The sequence below is a fragment of the Chrysochloris asiatica genome, unplaced genomic scaffold (assembly GCF_000296735.1).
Source record: "Chrysochloris asiatica unplaced genomic scaffold, ChrAsi1.0 scaffold00129, whole genome shotgun sequence".
NCBI lineage: Eukaryota > Metazoa > Chordata > Mammalia > Afrosoricida > Chrysochloridae > Chrysochloris > Chrysochloris asiatica.
Genome location: NW_006408647.1, coordinates 4,266,776 through 4,286,616, shown reverse-complemented (window position 1 = coordinate 4,286,616; position 19,841 = coordinate 4,266,776). Strand labels below are relative to the sequence as shown.

The window sequence follows — 19,841 nt, the reverse complement described above, 5'->3', positions numbered from 1 at the left end:
TAAATAAATGAATACATAAAGCATACCAAACTTTTTTCTTACACCTTAGGTACTAGTGCCACAAAATAGGAATAGTAAGATGTTTATTCTTTTGGTCATTCTAACTCTACCCATTTATTCAAATAACCTCCAGATTACCTTTAAGTACAATAGTGACTGAAGGAATGCATGGCTTCTATATGAAAACAGCAACACAAAATCATCTTAGTCACATGGTATTGCTGGGCATGTGATTGTAGGAACAAAACCTCTAATAAACTTTAGAAAGCCATCCCAAAAACAGTGGGTAAAATTATCAACCCAAGTTAGCCTTCAAAGCAGTCAGTTAAGAAATGAATGATTCTGTAACCATTAAGTATTGGTTGCACTTTCCTGTATGTTTAGGGGGGAAAAGTATTTGGCTTGATGGCTCATAGAATGGAAAAAAAAAAAAAGAAATTAATGAATTTTTCTGACACTCCCAAAGTTAGCACGAATTTGATTGAGGTATTAATTGCTTAAACAGGATGCAGAGTTTCTAAATGATGTGCTTCAGGCTGCCTCTTGGGAGGTGTTTTAAGGCAAGTTCTGGTTGCCTGCTATTAGGAAATGATGTTCTGTTGTGAGTAGGGGGCGGACACAGTTCCTGTTCTGTCCCTGATGACTAACAGTAAAATTTGAGGCTCTGAAAGCTGCTGGTCATTCCTGGATACAAGAATATATAACCAGCTTCTGTAATAAAAAACACAGGGAACCAAAAAAACAAAAAAAAGAGGTAGTCCATCTGTGAAGGGAAAGATAAAGGCTCTAAATTATTAAGCCATTTAAAATTATTTCCTTTTTGAATTAAAAAATTTTTCCACGATTTAATAAAATTTAGGTGAAATGAAGAAAATACATTTTAAAGTCTGGTTCCATAGGTTAGAGTGATAAACCATATAATCTAACTCTGGTACTGTAGTGGTTACTAATCAGGCTGCTAATCTCACGGTCAGCAGTTCGAAACTACCAGATGTTCCATGGGAGAAATATGAGGCTTTCTACTCCCATAAAGATTTACAGCCTCGGAAACCCTGTACAGGGTCGCTATGAGTCGGAACTGACTCCATGGCACACAACAACAACATTGAGTCATAAAAGCATTAGCATCATAAAAGCATTAGCATCAGACTTGCTCAAAGGTTTGATGTAACAGACTTTAATCATAATTTTTTTAAAAGATATTAACCTAGTCAAAAGCACCATAAGATGAAGAAAACATATACACCTGTTTTATAAAGAGAAAGAAGAAATTTGAAACAGATAATAAAAATTTGTCTTATTTAAGAAGGAATCGTTTAATGGATTCAGAGATGAGGACATGGAGAGAGAGAGCAGCTGAGGACTTTGGACTCATGGAAAGAGAAAGGCTGTGTGCTGGCAGCCAGGAGGCAGGCTTGCAGAATGTGCTCTTTGGTTGTTTAAATGATTACATATTCCTGAGTGTTTTTGTGTACAACTCCCAAAAAACAAAAACAAACAAACAGAAAAACAAAAACAAAACAAAACAGAGGGAATATAAGCAAATACTGTTAAATGATGATGCATAGAGGAGATTGTCATGATTACAATGAAACGATGAATGTAAAACCAATGTTCTCCCATGTAAACTATAACTCAATTCACAATAAAAGCTTTTTAAAAAAAGAAGGAATTATTTAAGATGAATTTATATAAAATTCTATGTTCACATGGATGTTTGATGTGAGAAACTTAAGAAACATAAACTCTAAACCCTCTAGAAAAACCAAATTAATTGCAGTCAAATTGTTTCTAACAGTAGAACTGCCCAGAGGGTTTTGAAAACCATAAGCTTTACAGAAGCAGACTGCCACATCTTTTCCCTGAGAAGCGGATGGTAGGTTCAAACTGCTGACTTTCTGGTTAGCAGGAAAGTGCTTAACCACTGTGTCACCAGGGCTACTTATACAAACTCTAGACACTAGTACCTATATGTCTGGAGTATGATTAAAGTGAGGTTTACAGGATTCATAGCTTAAGTGTGTAGAAATGTCAAACTAGAAACTACTGGGGAATGTTTAGAACGTAGTGAGAGTGCTGAAACATTCTCAGTCTAAAAGCCAATGATTTGTTGACTTGGGTATGAAGAAACAGCACAAGCAAGAGAAAAGGGTGATAGTGTTGAGAAGAGAGGGTCTCACCTCTCATTTTCAGTTTTTGTGGAGTGTTTTCAGTCATACGTAATCATTTATACTTTCCCTAACAGATCTATTAGTCTCCCTTCTCCCATTAATCCCCATGCAAAGTTCTTAACCATTCTTCAAGGCTCAGCTGTCATAACTCACTTCCTTTGTTAGCTTTCTCTAACATACCCAGACAGAGCTTGTATTCAACCTCTGTACCTTTTTATGTGCATAGTTTAAATGGCTATATTTTAATATGTTTTACATATTTTAAAAAATCCACTTCACTTGTCAGCAAAGTCCTCAAGAGCAAGGTCAGTGGTTCAAACTTATCAGCCACTCCTCAGAAACCCTATACAGGGTGGCTATGAATAGAAACCTGTTCAATGGCACTTAACAACAACAACAACAACAACAACAACAACAAAGGCTATTACAGAGCTCTATACCTACTAAATAAGTTGAATAAATTGAAATAATAAATGAATGAAAATAAAACTGTTCAAATTTCATTTATCAGATGGCACACATTATTTTACCACTCATACGCTCTGGTAGCATAGTGGTTACGAATCAGGCTGTGAACCTCAAGGTCAGCAGTTCAAAACTACCAGCTGTTACACAGGAGAAAGATGAGGCTTTCTGCTCTCATAAAGATTTACAGCCTCAGAAACCCTGTACAGGGTCGCTATGAGTCAGAACCAACTCCACGGCACATAACAACAACAACAACAACTATCATATTACTATCACCGGAAAGAATTCTCAGTTTTGAGGCAGTTGTTTCTCTTTAAGTCCCTGGATTTTTTTTTTTTTTTTTTTTTAGTAATATTACTTTATAATTGTATTATTTAAAAAGCTTCTCTAAAACAAATCTCATTTAGACTCTATCAATAAGGTGATATGTTATTATTTTTATTCATGAACATTTGATGAAAAAGTTTTCATAGAAGTAATTATTTTCTTAAAGAGTAAATGTCTTTCTGACTTCTCTATCTCATCCTTTGAATTTGTGGGGAAGGGGGATGTAAATATTCAACCAGGATGATTCATTTATTGGTTTCTCAAAATCATGAGGCTGTGACCTTTTTTAGGGAGGTCTCTTAAAGCTCAGGAAATTAAAGAAGTTAATACATTTTTCTCACCACTTGACAAAACCAGAATTCAGGACTGCTTGTTGAATCTTACATACTTCCAACAGATTAAAGACAGATCTAGATATTTGAGAATCTATTCTGATCAGGTCCCCAAACAGATACCCAGGACTAAAAGTAGACACTCTATCCATTCTAAATATTTAATAAATGGTTTCTTGTTGCTGAACCCAAAGTGGAAATGACCCAGAAAGAAAGAAAAATTAACAGGCTTCCTCTGCCCTCTGTGATTAAACATACTTCCCCTGTGTACCATAAAGGAAACAAATTTATGGTACACAAAGGCCTATCATCCTACATGATACTCAGTAAAAAATATTTCTAGTGAGTAAAGTTTAAGTGCTTTTGCTATTTTAAATCAACAATGTTAAAAGCTCTGGCTGCTAAAAGTCCAATATCCCACCATCAACAGAAGACAGTCTTATATTTGAGGCTATAATATATACTCATATATTATTGAGATCTGTTTTCTATCTAGGCCAGCACTATTCAATACAACTTTCCACCATGATGCAAATGTTCTATATTGCTCAATCCAATATGGTGAACACATACTGTATGTGGTTAGTGAGCATTTGAAATGTGGTTAGTGTAACTGAGGAATTGTATTTTTTATTTCATTTCAATTCTTTTATACTTAAATAGCCATGTGGAACTAGTAACAACTGTTTTGTTCAGTGCAGATCTAGGCTGTAGAATATGCAATCAGGTAAACTGGATTCTACTTTAGTTCTGCTGCTGACTAGTTTTGTGACACTGGCCAAGTCACAGATTCATTCAAATGGTATTCCTTTATCTGTTAAGTGAGAAACTAGATAATTTATAAAACTACTTCTCTATCTTTCATTATCTTACTTTAAAAAAAATAGCCACATAGCGTGCCTATAAATTGATGTAATTATGGCTCCACTGTCCTTATAAAATTCAGTCTTTAATTTTACTATGCATATTCATGAGTACATACAGACTCCATATCATCTACACTACATGAATAGGTATGAGAAGATGCAGAGTAAAAAGCAGTTTTGTAGTAATTCTGTTGAATTTAAATTGTCTACAGAATACATTAAGGAACTCTGGTAGCATAGTGGTTATGAATTGGGCTGCTAATCTCAAGGTCAGCAGTCTGAAACTACTAGCTGCTCCACATGAGAAAGATGAGGCTTTCTGCTCCCATAAAGATTTATAGCCTCGGAAACCCTGTACAGGGTCCCTTTGAGTAGGAACTGACTCCACGACACATCACATACACACATGCACAGAAAACATTAGGAGTCCTGGTGTGGCGCTGTGGGTTAATGCGTTGGACTCCCATGTGGGTTTGAACCACAAGGTTGGTGGTTCACGGTCACTAGCTGCTCCTCTGAAATCTTATACAGGGTCCCTATGGGTCAGAACCAATTCGATGGCACTTAACAACAACAACAACAACAATCTCACAGGAGAAAGATGAGGCTTTCTGCTTCCAGAAAGATTTATAGCCTCAAAAACCTTATACAGAGCCACTATGAGTTGAAATCAACTCAATGGAACTGAATAACAGCAACAACACTGCAATATCATCAGTTGGGAGAAAAATATAAAGCTAATTATTTGTAATAATATATGATTTAATGATTGATTCATGTCAACAACAACAACAACATAGTTCAATGTACGTAATTATTTATAGCATAGGTAGATGTATGAGGGATGTTCCAAAAGCTGGTAGAAATTTTCATTATTTCATAGTGCTGTTGTTGACAGCCGTTGAGTCAATTCCAATTTATAACAACCCTGCATAGGGTTTCCAAGGGTGTACATCTTCTTTTCAGTAGCAGAAAGCCTCATCTCTCTCCCGTGGAGTGACTGGAAGACTTGAACCACTAACCTTATGGTTCACAGTCCAATGCTTATTGTACAAAGCCACTGTGCTCCTAGTATGTATAACATAAAAATAGTTTAAAATACAGCGAGTTCAATTTTAAATTCACAGTTCCTTAGGAGGCTATTGTTGTTAAGTGCCATCAAGTCAGTTCCGACCCATAGCGACCCTGTATAGGGTTTCCAAGGAGCAGCTGGTAAGCTTGAACCATCCTACCCAACCGATCTTGCAGTTCAACTGGCTTTGCAGTCTGGTGCATTAACCCACAGCGCCACACCAGGACTCCTCTTATGTAGATGATTCTGTCTGCATTCTCCTTGCATTCTTTCTTTCCCCAATTCCTCATTAGGAGGTAGGGATGAGGAATTGGGGAAAGAAAGAATGCAAGGAGAATGCAGACAGAACCATCTACATAGTGTTTTAGATCATTTCCTTTTACTTATGTAAATTGATTGTGTTTCTGCATCACTATTGAAAATGTTTTCTCCAAAGTCTACTTTTTGTTTCTAGGAAAACAGATGCAGTTTTCAAGGATTGTCCAATATTCCTCTCCATCTCTTCGTGAAAGTGACCTTTAGACACCTCTGTAAAAGTTCATGCAGAGCACGTTTCTGTGAGCTGGGCCACCTGAAAGGCCAGTAGGATGGCATCAGAAAATGAAGGCTTGCTTACTCTCAGACTGGAAAATAAAGCATCACAGGCTTTGCACAATAATACCAAGGAGGTGGGAAGGGCTGGCTCTGTGTGGCATTTACAAGGCTTCATGGACAATCAGATTAAGGGAGGATAATAAAGCATTAGGACAGCTGCAAAGGCATCGCAGCAGGCAGCTGGAGTAACTGAAGTCCACACGGTTCCACCAGACAAGATTTCATTGTTAAATCGAATCTGATAAGTAGATCGGCTAAGATGGTTCTAGTCATTTTGATTATTTGTGGTCTTAAGAATTGGGGTTTTGTTCTTACAGTCAGATCAGGATCAGGAAGAGAAGTTTGCTGTTGTCTCCATGTTTGTGGTACTGTTGGTCAAGAGAGCCCAAGGACCCAAGTGCAACTACGTGATGCGTTTCAGACAATCTGTGAGACAGCAGTGTACTGCAAATGACTCCATTTAAAGTAAATCTTTACCTATTCTTTTCTTTTATTTTAAATGATGCAGAAGTCATTATTGTTGCTTAAAGGAGCTCTGGTAGCATAGTGGTTACGAATCGGGCTGCGAACCGCAAGGTCAGCAGTTCGAAACTACCAATTGTTCCGCAGGAGAAAGATGAGGCATTTTACTCCCATAAAGATTTACAGCCTCGGAAACCCTGTACAGGGTTGCTATGATTCCACGGCACATCACAACAACAACAACATATTATTCTTTAACATAAAAGGCACTACATTGACATAACCCAGAGTGAATTAAATGTGTTTGCAAGTGAAATTCAGTAAGACTAAAAATACATATAAACTCTTCAGACATAAGTCCAAATTTTACTTTAAGGGTTTTTCTGAGGTTTCAGCTCTTAGAAATCACCAGGTTCTATCTGGCAACATGATAAGTACTGTTAAAATTCAGAAATGGAGTCCTGATGTGGCACTGTAAGAGATACACTGGACTGCTCACCACAAGGTTGGTGATTCAAACCTACCAGCGGCTCCTCAGAAACTCTATACAGGGTCACTATTAGTCAGGACCGACTTGACAGCACTTAACAACAACATAACTTAGAAAGACAATAATGGGTACATTACAGAGTTTTATATATGGGTAAGGGTAGAGGGAAGAAGAAAGAGTTTTAGAGTATAAGAAATGACTTGGTCTGTGAGACCTTGTATGTAGACACTTTGGACCAAAAAACAATATCCAAGAAACTGGGACTAGTTGGTATATTGAAAAAGAAAACAAAACTATGTAGCATTTTTTTATGTTTCTAAGAACTTCTACTATTAAGTAAGAATAAAGAATATTAAAAGAAAATAAATTTTTGAAAAAGATTATTTTATTTAACAACTATTTAAAATTCCAAAGAAATGAAAAATAAAGATCACTTATGTGAGGGTTCATAACATTCGTACTTTCAAGTGTAGTCAGTCCTGTCAGAAAGCTTCGATTTAAGTTTTAAAAGAAAGAGCAGCTCTCTCCTTATTTAGATGGAGGCGAATTTATTTAAGCTGCAGATCTGTCTTTAAAATCCCATCCTGAACTTCTCAGAAAACCTGAAGGTCATGTTTACAGAATAGATGCACAGCAGGATTAAATAAATGTGGAACCATTTGAGCTGCAGGTCTTTTTTATTCTACCAGAGATACTGTTAATCCTCAGATGATTATTTTTGCAATATAAAATATATATCCTGGATTATGAAACTAATTCCCCACCTGACATGCTCATGACAGTTTTTTTAAGAGCTAATTTTAGCTTGTTCCTGGCTTCTTCATTTCATCATCAGAGACATTTAAAGTTTTAAAAAATGTTCTAGTACCTCTCAAAACTCTCCTGATAAGTAAAAATTCCTCCATGACATAAACAAACACATGATTTTATACATTGCAGAAAAGATGAAAGTAGAAATAATTATTATCAATTCTTGTTTTAACTGGTGGGTGAGGATAGTACTGCGAAGAACTGACTGATACTATAATATGGTGTGATTTTTAAGAGTAAGAGGAGGGAAGCTGCAAAGCCCCATATTAGAAAAAAAGGAAAAAAGTTGACCTATCAATTGCATATCTGTTGTTGTGAAGGGCCGTTGAGTCTGTTCTGACCCATAGCTACCCTGTATAGGGTTTCCAAGGAGCAGCTGGTAAGCTTGAACCACCAACATTGCAGTTCAAACAGCTTTGCAGTCTGGCGCATTAACCCACAGCGCCACACCAGGATTCCATCAATTGCAAATAATAAAGCTTAATCAATAGCTAATATGGAACGTCTTTAGCCCTTCCATTTCATAGAAGTCTATGTGCCAATTTATGTCACCCGACATTCGTTTCTCTGGTAGCGTAGTGGTTACGAATCGGCCTGCAGGCTGCAATGTCAGCAGTTCGAAACTACCAGCTGTTCCGTGGGAGAAAGATGTGGCTTTCTGCTCCCATAAAGATTTACAGCCTTGGAATCCCTGTACAGGGTCGCTATGAGTCGGAACCAACTCCACGGCACATAACAACAACAACTTCGCATTTATGGAAATTTTGTTGTTCACAAAGCATTTTTGTGTTATTAATTCACTTGCTTCTCATCATTAGGAATTATTATGCAACAGTTAAAATAGTGTCACAGAGTATAGTAATTCTAAAAGCTACTGGTACAATATATTTTTCTCCTTACCAGACTTGGAGTTAAAATGCAGACACACACTCCCACTCACACACACGGTTTACATGTGAAAGAAAATGTCTAAGGCAATTTCTTTCCTCTTAAAATCTGTTTACAATTATAATTCTAAGTTTCTCTCTATAAAATATGTTAAAATAAATAAGTGCTACTTAACAACAACAACAACTCAAGTGAATAGAGTCCTGGTGTGGTGCTGTAGGACAAACATCAGAACTAAAAGTCTGGCAGTTCAAACCTATCCGCTGCTTCTCAGAAACCTATACAGCTTTGTTATGAGTTTGAACCAACTTGATGTCACTGGACAACAACAACTCATGTTAAACACTGTTAAATTGCTAAATGCCATTAAGTTGGTTTCAACTCACAGTGACTCTACACAAGGGTTTCAAGGAGCAACTGATGGGTTTGAACCACCGACCTTGTGGTTATCAGTCCAGTGCTTATCCTATAAAGTGATTTTAAAAAAAGATCATATTTTAAATCATAAAATTATTTCATTTTAATCTGGGAAGAAGAATTAGAGGACAATGTTGCTTTATAAAAAGACTGAACAGACTTGCTTTCAATAGCAAAATTCCCCACTACATTTAAATTATGTTGATTTATGAAAATTTGATTCATACAGAACTTTACAGAAGTACATCTGTTATAGAAATCAATGTTCACCTGTAATTTACTCTCGAGAGAACAACTGAGTGATAATAATAATAACATACTCCTATAGTTCTTCATTATGTATTTTAAAGTGCTTTCTCCTAATTTATTGCATTTGTCTGCGGCAATCTTATAAGGCGGCAGAGAGGGTATTAATATTCTTTCTTTACAGATGAGAAATGAAGAGGCGAAGTGACTTGCCCAAGGTCAGACAGACAATTCATTCATTTATTGCTATCTAAGTGATGTAGTTTTAACAGGACAGTCAAGGAAGTAAGGCCTTTCCTCCTGATTTTTGTTTTTAACCAGCTGTGAAGGTTATTAAAAACGAAGCCAATGATCTCATGAATACAATGCAGAATGAAAGTAGTCACACACAAATGTGTACACACAATCTGACTCTATTAATATCAAATTAAATACAGGTAGAAGTAATCTACAGTGATAGGAGTCAGAACGGAGGGATGGGGATGGAGAGCGGCAAAGGAGTATCTACGTTATGATACTGTTCCGTTTCTGCTCTTTTTTTGTGGTTAGAGAGTTATGTTCACTTTGCAAAAAGTCACTGAGTTATATATTTATGATTTGTTTACTTTTCTTTATGTACATTATGACGTTTTCTTTTTAAAAAGGGTTTTGCATCTTGAAAAATAATGTAATGATTTAGAGGATCATTATAATCCACTTATCTTTAAAATATTCGTCATTTAAGTTTTTCATTTTCAGTTAGTTGAATCATGAAAAGGAGGACATGAACTAAACCTGAGGTGTGTAGAGCAAGAAGACAAAGTATATAGAAAAATATCCAGGATTGTCTTTGAGAGAGCAGATTAATAACAGAATTTTTTTTAGAACTAGGTCAAACACTTACATTTACTGACACCAAGTTAAGAGTTGTAGGAAGACGGGATTATTTTGTGATTCATATTGTATATCCTAGAGTCCTGCTGTGGTACTGGGGGATAATACTCTGGACTTCATGGTCAGTTTGAACTCCAAGGTCGGCAGTTCAAGCTCATCAGCTACTCCTCCAAAACCCTATACAGGATCACTGAGTCAGAAACAATTTGACAGCACTTAAAACAATGGCAACAATTGTATAGCCTACAGAGTATTTATGGAGTCTCTGTATGATATCAGCGGTTAACACACTTGGCTGCTAACCAAAAGGTTAGAATTTGGAGTCCACCACAGGCACTTAAGAAGAAAGGTCTGGGAATCTACTTCTGAAAAATCAACCACTCAAAATCTAATGGAGCATAGTTCTACTCTGACATACATGAGGTCACCCAAATCATGTGTGTTCAAGGATGCCACTTAAAAATCTGTATATTCATTTTATTTTTGAACTTTGTAAATTAGGATGCTTCTTCAAGCATCAAGGTAGAAAGCCAGTGCTGAGGGTAAAACTCCGATTAGGCTGTGCATACCAGAGGGCAAACAAGGGCTCCAGAGAATTCTGAGTAGGCTCCAATGTATGCAGAATGTATAGGAGGAACATGTTTTGACTACTATCCAGAATAGAAAGTACAGGTGCTGACATTTACACTGGAGTTTTTCAAGGAATTCTTCTTACTCTGTGGCACTAAAGCATTGAGGGCTAATTGCTTCATATGCAGACTTAACCACTGTAAACAAATATTTGCTTAATTTTTACAATTTTTTTTTCTTTTTTTTTTTTCACTCTATCTATAGATAATCCTGTATGCAACAACAACAAAAATATCAGCATCAAATATCTGTCTTAATATTCCAGGTCAGGAATAGGGAATTTCTAGGTGATGAGTAACATTAGGTCCCAGTGAACAGTTGCCTAGGAGGGCTGTGGAAGGCATCCCATTTAAAAGCTTTCACCTTTAACCCATCCACACTTCTGCTGTAGATTCCTCACCAACTATTGTGCTCCTGTGTGTTAGTTTCACCAAGACTTAGCTAATTATTTTTTTAAATAAACTTTACAGGGCAAGTCCACATGGAATCATTTCAGGACCCTGTTTTGTTAGTGAGCAAAAGACACAACTATTTCTTTTTGGATGGAGCCCCTCAACAAAAGAAAGAACTCTGAATTCCTGTGGAAAGTTTACCATGAGAATCCACAATTGATCGACTGGTTGGTTGTATGTTGCGGAGTCAGTTCTGACTGATTGTGACCCTGCATAGGGTTTCTGAGGCTGTAAATCTTTACCGGAGCAGAAAGTCTTATCTTTCTGCCATGGAACAGCTGGTGATTTTGAACTGCTGACCTTAATGCTAGCAGCCCAACTCATAACCCCTTTGAAAACTAATTTCTACTAATAGGTTGTTGTTGTGAAGTAACGTTGAGTTTGTTCCAACCCATAGAGACCCTGTGTAGAGTTTCCGAGGAGCAGCTAGTGAGCTTGAACTGCTGACCTTGCAGTTCAAATTGCTTTGCAGTCTGGCACATTAACCCACAGTGCCACAACAGGACTCCCTACTAATAGGTACTAGCTACTAATAGGTATGGAGTCTTGGTGTTCATGCTGTGGGTTAACACACTGACCTGCAAGGTGGGTTTGAACCACAAGGTCAGTGGTTCAAGCTTACCAGTCACTCCTTGGAAACCCTATACAGGGTCGCTATGAGTCAGATCCCACTCAACAACAATTAATAGGCATATCCCTGAATTTAACCTACCGTAATTACAGTTACAGCTGGAGCCCACTGCCATCGAGTTGAATCTGATTCAGAGCAACCCTACATAGGGTTTCTGAGATTGTAAATCTTTATGGGAGACAGCTTCATCTTTCCCGCTCATTGTGGTTTGTGGGTTTTAATTTCCTTTGACCTTCTGTAATGTCTCTTTATATCTCCTAACACTTAAAAATTTGAGTTCTGTAGATGTGTAGTTCTTGAACTTAGCATGTAATAGGTGGTGGTGGTGGTTATGTGCCGTGGAGACGGTTCGGACTCATAGTGACCCTGTACAGGTTTCTGAGGTAGTTTCAAACTGCTAACCTTGTGGTTCACAGTCCGATTCGTAACCACTACCCTACCAGAGCTCCTTATGTAATAGGTAGCTCTTACATTTTTTAACTCTTACTAATTCTTACCCTTTTGTTAAAGGTTGTGTGACAGATACTTTGACACACATAACACTTTGACAGTAGTTAGTTGTTGTTGTTGCTTTTCATATGATACAGACATGGATCTCTTATTGACCAAAATCTACAAGGCCAATATTAATCAAGAGTGTAATAGTTATTGTTGTTGTTGTTAAGTGCCATCGAGTCGGTTCTGACTCATAGTGACCCTGTACAGGGTTTCCGAGGAATAGCTGGTGAGTTTGAACCATTGATCTTGCCATTCAAGTGCGTATCGTACAGCGACCAATATTAAGTTTAATTACATCAGAAGGTTGGCAATATTGACCAATACTGACATAGCCAATATCAGTCAACAGTGTAACTAAGTTACTAAGATGACTAATATGTTGTTTAGTTACAACAGAAAGTTGGCAATTTTGATAGCAAATATTTTATGGCTGTAGAGTCCCTGGTACCATAGCGGTTGTAAGTCAGGCTGCTAACATCAAGGTCAGCAGTTTGAAACTATCAGCTGTTTCGAGGGAAAATTTGAGGATTTCTGCTCCCGTAATTTACTGCCTGGGAAACCTTATGCAGCAGGGTCACTATGAATTGGAACCAACTCCACGGCATACCACCACCACCACCGAGTCTCTACACAACTACTCCAATCTGCTGAGTAAAAGAGTGAAAACAGTCATAGAACTATTTAAAAGAATGAGCATGCCTTAGTAATAGTTGAGTTTTACTCAACTGGCAGCTTGCAAATTTGGCCAACAGACAGTAGTTTGCTGACTTCATCAATCAAAATACAGATTCAAGATCAAAGGCAATAACATTTTCACTGCGCTCTTCAGGTATCAAACCATGAGCCAGTTTGTGGTCATTGGCAACTCTGCTCAATTAGCCAGAGAAAGGGAAACAGAGGCCTCTTTATTGATCCATTGTTGTTGTAAAGTGCCTTTGAATCAATCAGTTCTGTCTCATAGTGATCCTATGAGTATCCTGTTTCTGAGGAGTCACTGGTGGGTTTGTACTGCCAAACCGCCAAACGCTTGATGAGCAGTCAAGTGCAATCCCACAGCGTCATACCAGGACTCTGTATATTAATACTGACTTCTTAATCCAATATCAATCTGTGTTGTCCAATTAATTCAACCTCACACACAGCTTTTCAATTAGCTACGAATAGTCCTAAAAGCACTGATATTCCATCTGAATATCTCTTTCAAGTCTCCAATGAGCACACTGCAATCCTTGTCAATCTTGAATATAGATTTTAATAAACTGACCCTGCAGTATTTTGGGTATAGAAAAAGATAAATTTAGATACTTACCATTAAGCCTTCTTCTCCTGGTTTCCCTGGTTCTCCCTTAAAAAAGAATAGAAATAATTGTACTAATGCTATATACATTGAAAAGCAATTTAATCATTTTGGTTATATTCTTATTGCATAATACCCACTGGGGGCATGTTAATATAAAATATATTTTCAGGATAAATACAGGAATGCAAATATGACACAATTAAAAGACAGCTGATATTCTTTTTGTCAAGGAGTTCATATTACAAACTCTTTACCAAGACAAAAGGATTTAATAAGATAAATCTAGACTCCACCAAAGATTTAAGATCTCTGTCTACAATATATTCTAAGAAAAACCAGGAGCTTTTTTGGGGTGGCATCAAGTCGATTCCAACTCATAGCAACTCCATGCTGTCATATAGACTTGCCCCATGTTTTCTTGGCTATAATCTTTATTGAAGTAGCTTGCTAGGCCATTCTCCCACAGATTGGCTGGGCATCTCTGCTGGTCACCAGTACTCACTGGAGAAGTTTGGTAATGAAGCCGGTTATGAGTTGAGCTGCTAACCACAAAGGCAGTAGTTCAAACCCACCAGCAGAAAGATGAGGCTGTCTGCTACTGTAAAGATTTATAGTTTCAGAAACCCTAAGGGAACAATTCTACTCTGTCCTATGTGAGTCGGAATCAACTCAATTGCACTAGAGTGTTTTATTTTGTTTGGTTCAGAAAGAGAAATGGGACTTACAAAAAAGTTATCTGAGGAGATATTTTATCAGTACCCAGTATTTTATACGTCTCCTGCTCTGGGATCGGTACTAAACTGTAAACCACAAGGTTGACAGTTCAAATCCACCAGCTGTTCTTTGGAAACCCTATACATGAACACTATGAGTCTGAACTAATTTGATGGCGCTTCACAATAGCATTTTTATCAAAAAACCTTTCTTGGAAAAAAATAGGTAAATGATGCATTTACATGGAAGTAGAAAGAGATAATACCCAAAGTATTAACAACTAAGACTAATCTATATTTTGGTTTTTGGCTGTCTTTATTTCTAAATCTTCTACTTTGTAGATACTTCCATCATTACTTTTATACTGTGAAAACACAAATAATGAAAGTAATTTAAAGCAAAACAAACATTAAATAAGTAATTGTTAATGTTAGATTAAGCCTCAATCTCAACCCTTTAAGTCATAATATGAATCTGAAAATGTTTGGCCTCTTTCATAATCACATCTATGTATATAAAGAGCCTTAATAGTGCTGTTGAGTCCTGGTATGGTGCCCTAGGATAAGAAATCGATCACAAGGTCTGTTTGAACTGCAAGGTCGGTGGTTCAGATTCAGAAACTACTCCTCAGAAACCCTATACAGGGTCTCTGTGGGTTGGGTTGGAATTGATTCAATGGCACTTAACAACAACAGCAGTAGTGTTGTAGGATAAGCAGTGAACTGTGAACTGCAAGGTCAGTAGGGCTTAGGCGAGACCAGGCAATTTCAACCAGAAACATCTTGAGGCATACATGAAAACTAGTGTAGTTACTGTCTCCAGCTTTTATCTTTGCCATTTGTGTGGCTTCTCCGTAGCTTGAATGTGAGACAGAATCCTGCTGGGGTTGACCTACTCTACTTAGGGACTTTCTTATATTCCACTTCCCTCAACCTAGGTCTCTTTCACTGACCACTGAGCCTTAAACTTTCCCACATCCACTTCTACCCCAGTTTGCAGCCCTTATCACAAAACCAAACTTGTGAAAAAAAAAATAAGAACCCCAAAACAACTCACGGGCAGTCCTGGCATCCCACGGGGGCCATCTTTCCCTGTGTCCCCAGGAGGTCCTCTTGGACCTGGAGGACCTGGTGGGCCTGGAGGTCCCGCTTGTCCTTGGTCACCCTAGAATGGAGAAGGAACAGACCCACAATAACCATAAAAGATAAAGAGCCCGATCTTAATTTCAACACTTTAAATTTGTATTATCTAATCCACATTTACACTGTGAAAAGAACCAGAACATGGAAAACGTGAAGCCTGTAGGCAATTTGCCTGCCAGCAGGGAGCAAATAAATATTCATGCTGGGTGAGCAGACTAGATGTTATTACGATCAAAGCTGCCCAGGACCCAAGCATTCACAGCTCTTGGGAAAACTACATGTTATCACAATATTCTGGGCTGGTATCAAACTTTTGCATAACTTTATCCATGGTGCTGTTTGCCTCATTTATATTCATCTAGCTTAATAAAATGGATGCATTTATAGTTGGACAAATTTGTTGACCTTTTTATAACCTATAAAATTAAGTACATAAGGCTCTTGCCATACTGTGTAACAATGTACAAATTAACGAAGTTGTAGACATTAGAAACAAGATCTATTACTGGATCCAATTTAGGTTGCTTTCTTTTTCTACTAAATAGCCAATTAGAAAAGCTTTGTAAAAATATACATTTTCTATAAATGTAGAGCACTAAACATAATTTTATTTAGATATTTATACATAAATAAATAAATTTCCCCCTTCCCCACCCACAAGAGGTAAATGGTAGAGTAACAGCATACAGAGTAAAAACTGAATGTAAAGAAGAAACCAGAATCCAGGAAGAATAAGAACTACCTTAATCAAGCGGCGTTTAATGAGCTGCTGATCAGCAGAGAGAAACCCATGATTGATTTTAGGAAACACCATCTGATCAGTCAGGTGAAGTCAAAAGTTGAAGTTCAGAGATGAGAGAGTTGAAGAATAGACATCAGAAGGTCCCAAGAAAGAAATAAAGATATACACATTAGACTTATAATAACCATTATACGAAATAGAACTGGCACTTGTGTCTGACATCAAACCCTCTAGCTCTTGAAAGAATGATGATCCTGAAACAGAATGGTGAGCCCAGAATTTTTTTTTTATTAGAATTGAATCCTTTTTCTACCTCGTCATTTTTGTTGTGGATGCTGGGTCTTTTTTAACACAGCGTAACTACAGAAGCAGGAAAGCCTACATTTTCTACTCTTGAGCAGAAGGTCTAGAGACAAAGTACCAGTTCAATTTACGTCAGATTTTTCAACCAGCATAATGTGGCATGAACTCAAATGCCTTTGTAATGATGCCCAGAGTCCAGAGTATTTAGGATTATTCAATTGACCTATAAACATCACAGAGCACTGGAATGCAAGCAAATTAAACCACTGAAGTGAGGCAGTCCTGGATATTCATGCCTGCCTCTCTTCACTGTACCTGCTTCACCTTAACATCCAACTTTTGTGTGTGCTCAAAATACACCTTCTTATTATGCATTTGACCTCACTGATGTGGGTGAGGTCCCAACTGACCAATTATTTGAAGAATCTGAGGAGATGAAGCAACTCCTGGACTGGGCAAGCCAATTTAATGGTTCTTGCTCACTCTTATGCTGATTGTGGGTTCTGATTGAGCAAACGTATGTACCAACCACAAACCTTGACGGTGAGGATCTGATTACTGTGTAGAGCAGCAACTGTGGGGAAGCCTGGCAGACCCTATGGACATAGCAAAGCACCAAAACAACACGACACAAAACGTCACAAGACATCTCACTGCTGAACAAACAAAATGAGCTTGTGCCCAATGTCTCTCTTTTCCTGCTCTAAGTCCTGCCATGTTTGACAAAGATGGTAGACGACATCAGACACAAGAGGCCCCCAAGAGAACCATTGTTAAAGGGATTGGAAGGATTGATAACTCATTGTAAACATCCTAACACAAGATACAATGGCTCCATGTAGGTACAATGGGCTCCATGTATGTACAATAGGCTCCAGGCAAACACTAGTGTAAGGACTCTACATACAACTCAATATTTCCATATTTTTCTACTTCTTAATATGCCTAAGATATTTCAAAAATTGTTGTTTATAATATATATCACAACATTTGCCAATTCAACATTTCTTCATATGTATAACTTGGCACACTGTAGGATCAGCACTGGTCTGTGAACCATAAGGTTGGTAGTTGAAATCCACCAGCTGCTCCTCGGAAACCCTGTACAGGTTCACAATGAGTTGGTATCAACTCAATGGCACTTAGCAACAACAGCAATAACTTAATGATACCAGTTATATTCATCATGTTGTGCAACATTTCTGGAATCTAACGCACACAATGTTAGTAAAGAATGGAGACAACTACGTAAACTGTTATGAATACAATACGACATGTCATTTCTTCCTCTTGATATTCTGTGCACTCTACAACTCAGGACATACAATACATGCATCAATTATTTTTTTAGATGATAGTGAACAGAATTTTGCTATCAGATCATGAGTGTTCTTTACTATAAATACAGGAAGCCTCATAAAGTATAGTCTTACCACCCACATATCAAAATTTCTCTCTCAAATCATATGATTATTCTCAAGTCTCTCCTTTTCAGGAATTCCTGCAGAGGTAATGGAGTGAGATCTGTCTCTTATAGCAGGAGTATTTCATGTCAGAGGGGATTTATGGTCACACTCTGCAGGAATCACTTCTGTCACGTAGCTTTTCCAAAAGAATTTGACATTTCACACAACCCCTTAAAGCAGAAATGTGGTTTTCAGGTCCTTAGCCAATGAGACTGGAGGAGAGATATTTTAGAGCCATTACTTGTACTAATGTGTCCTCACAGGCATTACCAATTGGGTAGGTCTGAGAGAGAAATATTGCCTTTGCTCTATTTCTTTTCCAACAGCATATGCAATGGGAGCCTTTTGGTCCTTTTTTTTTAACCACAAAACATATTTACCGTACAAACAACCACAACAATACACGGCCCCAGGTTTTTGTATCCATTCCCCTCCCTTCAGCTCTTCCTAGTTGTCTCTCCGTTCTTCCCACCCAAATATATTCCGAGTATCATTTCTACCTGGGAAAGGCATGAAAGTATCTAGGTATTTAATTTTATTGTTTTTGTAGAGATTTGTCTCCCGATTTTCCCCACATTAGAGATATTTTTCTTTTTTTTTTAAAAAAAAGCCAACAAAATCACATCTGTAGTTCAAAAACATTTCTCATTCCTAATGCCCTTGACTCTCATTCTTTCGAGGTAGGCCTTCTTTGGAAATGAAGCAGAGGAAATCTTATTTTTTGCCAAATCCTTTCTGATAAGGTTATTATGTGCCTGGGTAGTTTGAGGTGACCTGAAGCCTCTTTTTCATCTTCCTAGGCAAAAGTCCTTTAAACATAGACTCCACACAAATTCAGAAATGCTACAAGTTGGAAAACAGATGTGTACAATTTGCTTTTGTTTTACTATGGAATATGAGTTTAAAATGTTATTAGATGGTAATGTGCCAGCATCTTTCCATCTGTGACTCATTAGCCCTATATTACACACTCAGAATTTTATATATAAACCTCATATTTATGTAACAAAGAACGAAAACAGAGACAAACAAGAAGGCTATGAGGGATCAGAATCTTGATTATTAGCAATAAATCACAATGTCACTTTAAACAGGATTATCTCACAAAAATAATTTAAAATTAAAAACCTTTTAACAGCACACATGGTAGGCCTTACGACTGTTTTGAAATCTGAGTGTATAAATAAGCCACTTCTTGTACTCATATCTGAACATAAGCATCTTGCTGTTTGGTCAAAATTTCTAAACGCTCACCAAAAATATTTAATAATAATAATAAAAGATCCTGTTATATTTTGTAACTTTTTAGTTTGGCTTCCAACATCAATAAGATCTAAAGAAGGAAGTGCCTGGGTAACTATCACGTTGGACAGATATTTTTCCTCAAGCAGAAAACTTGTATTTGTGAGCGCTGTTTTCAGATCCTTCAATCATTTTAAATGTGGACATGCTGCCAATTAAATGCTCAGAGCTAAAGAGTCATTAGTGAGCTAGGAAAAAGGTGTTTACTTCAGTAGTTTCATGTAGCCAGTTTAAAAAAAGGGGATATGTGTGGAAGAATGCTTTTAAATTCTAACGAAACCCCATGGCCTGAGCTGAAAAATCCTAGGAGTTTGTGCTTTTCAAGTGGAGGGGAAAGTAACCTTCAGAGCACATGTTAGTGTCCAAGGGAAGGTTTTAAGGCAGTAATAAATATGATGCATTTTCCATTAAAGCCCATTTGAATGAACAGTAAATATCTTTGAACATTTTCATAATAAAACAAGTTTTAATACACTATAGGACAGAATGTAAACTCTGCATTACATTTTTTAAAAAATTACCACTTGATAGTGGCAGAAAGGAGTCCTGGTGTGGCACTGTGGGCTAATATGTCAGACTGCAAAGTCGTTTGAACTGTAAGGCTGGTGGTTCAAGCTGCTACTTGGAAACTCTATCTATACAAGG

General features: G+C 37.4%; 1 protein-coding gene across 1 annotated transcript in view; it reads right to left on the bottom strand.

The window, feature by feature from the left end:
• Positions 1-19,841, bottom strand: part of COL25A1 (collagen, type XXV, alpha 1) — a 668,242-nt gene that overhangs the window by 160,406 nt on the left and 487,995 nt on the right. Inside the window, exons 8-10 of the mRNA XM_006869318.1 lie at positions 16,126-16,197; positions 15,298-15,405; positions 13,537-13,572 (exon numbers count right to left, since the gene is read on the bottom strand). Of these exons, the coding sequence (XP_006869380.1) occupies positions 13,537-13,572; positions 15,298-15,405; positions 16,126-16,197 (216 nt within the window). The remainder of the gene's footprint in view (positions 1-13,536; positions 13,573-15,297; positions 15,406-16,125; positions 16,198-19,841) is intronic.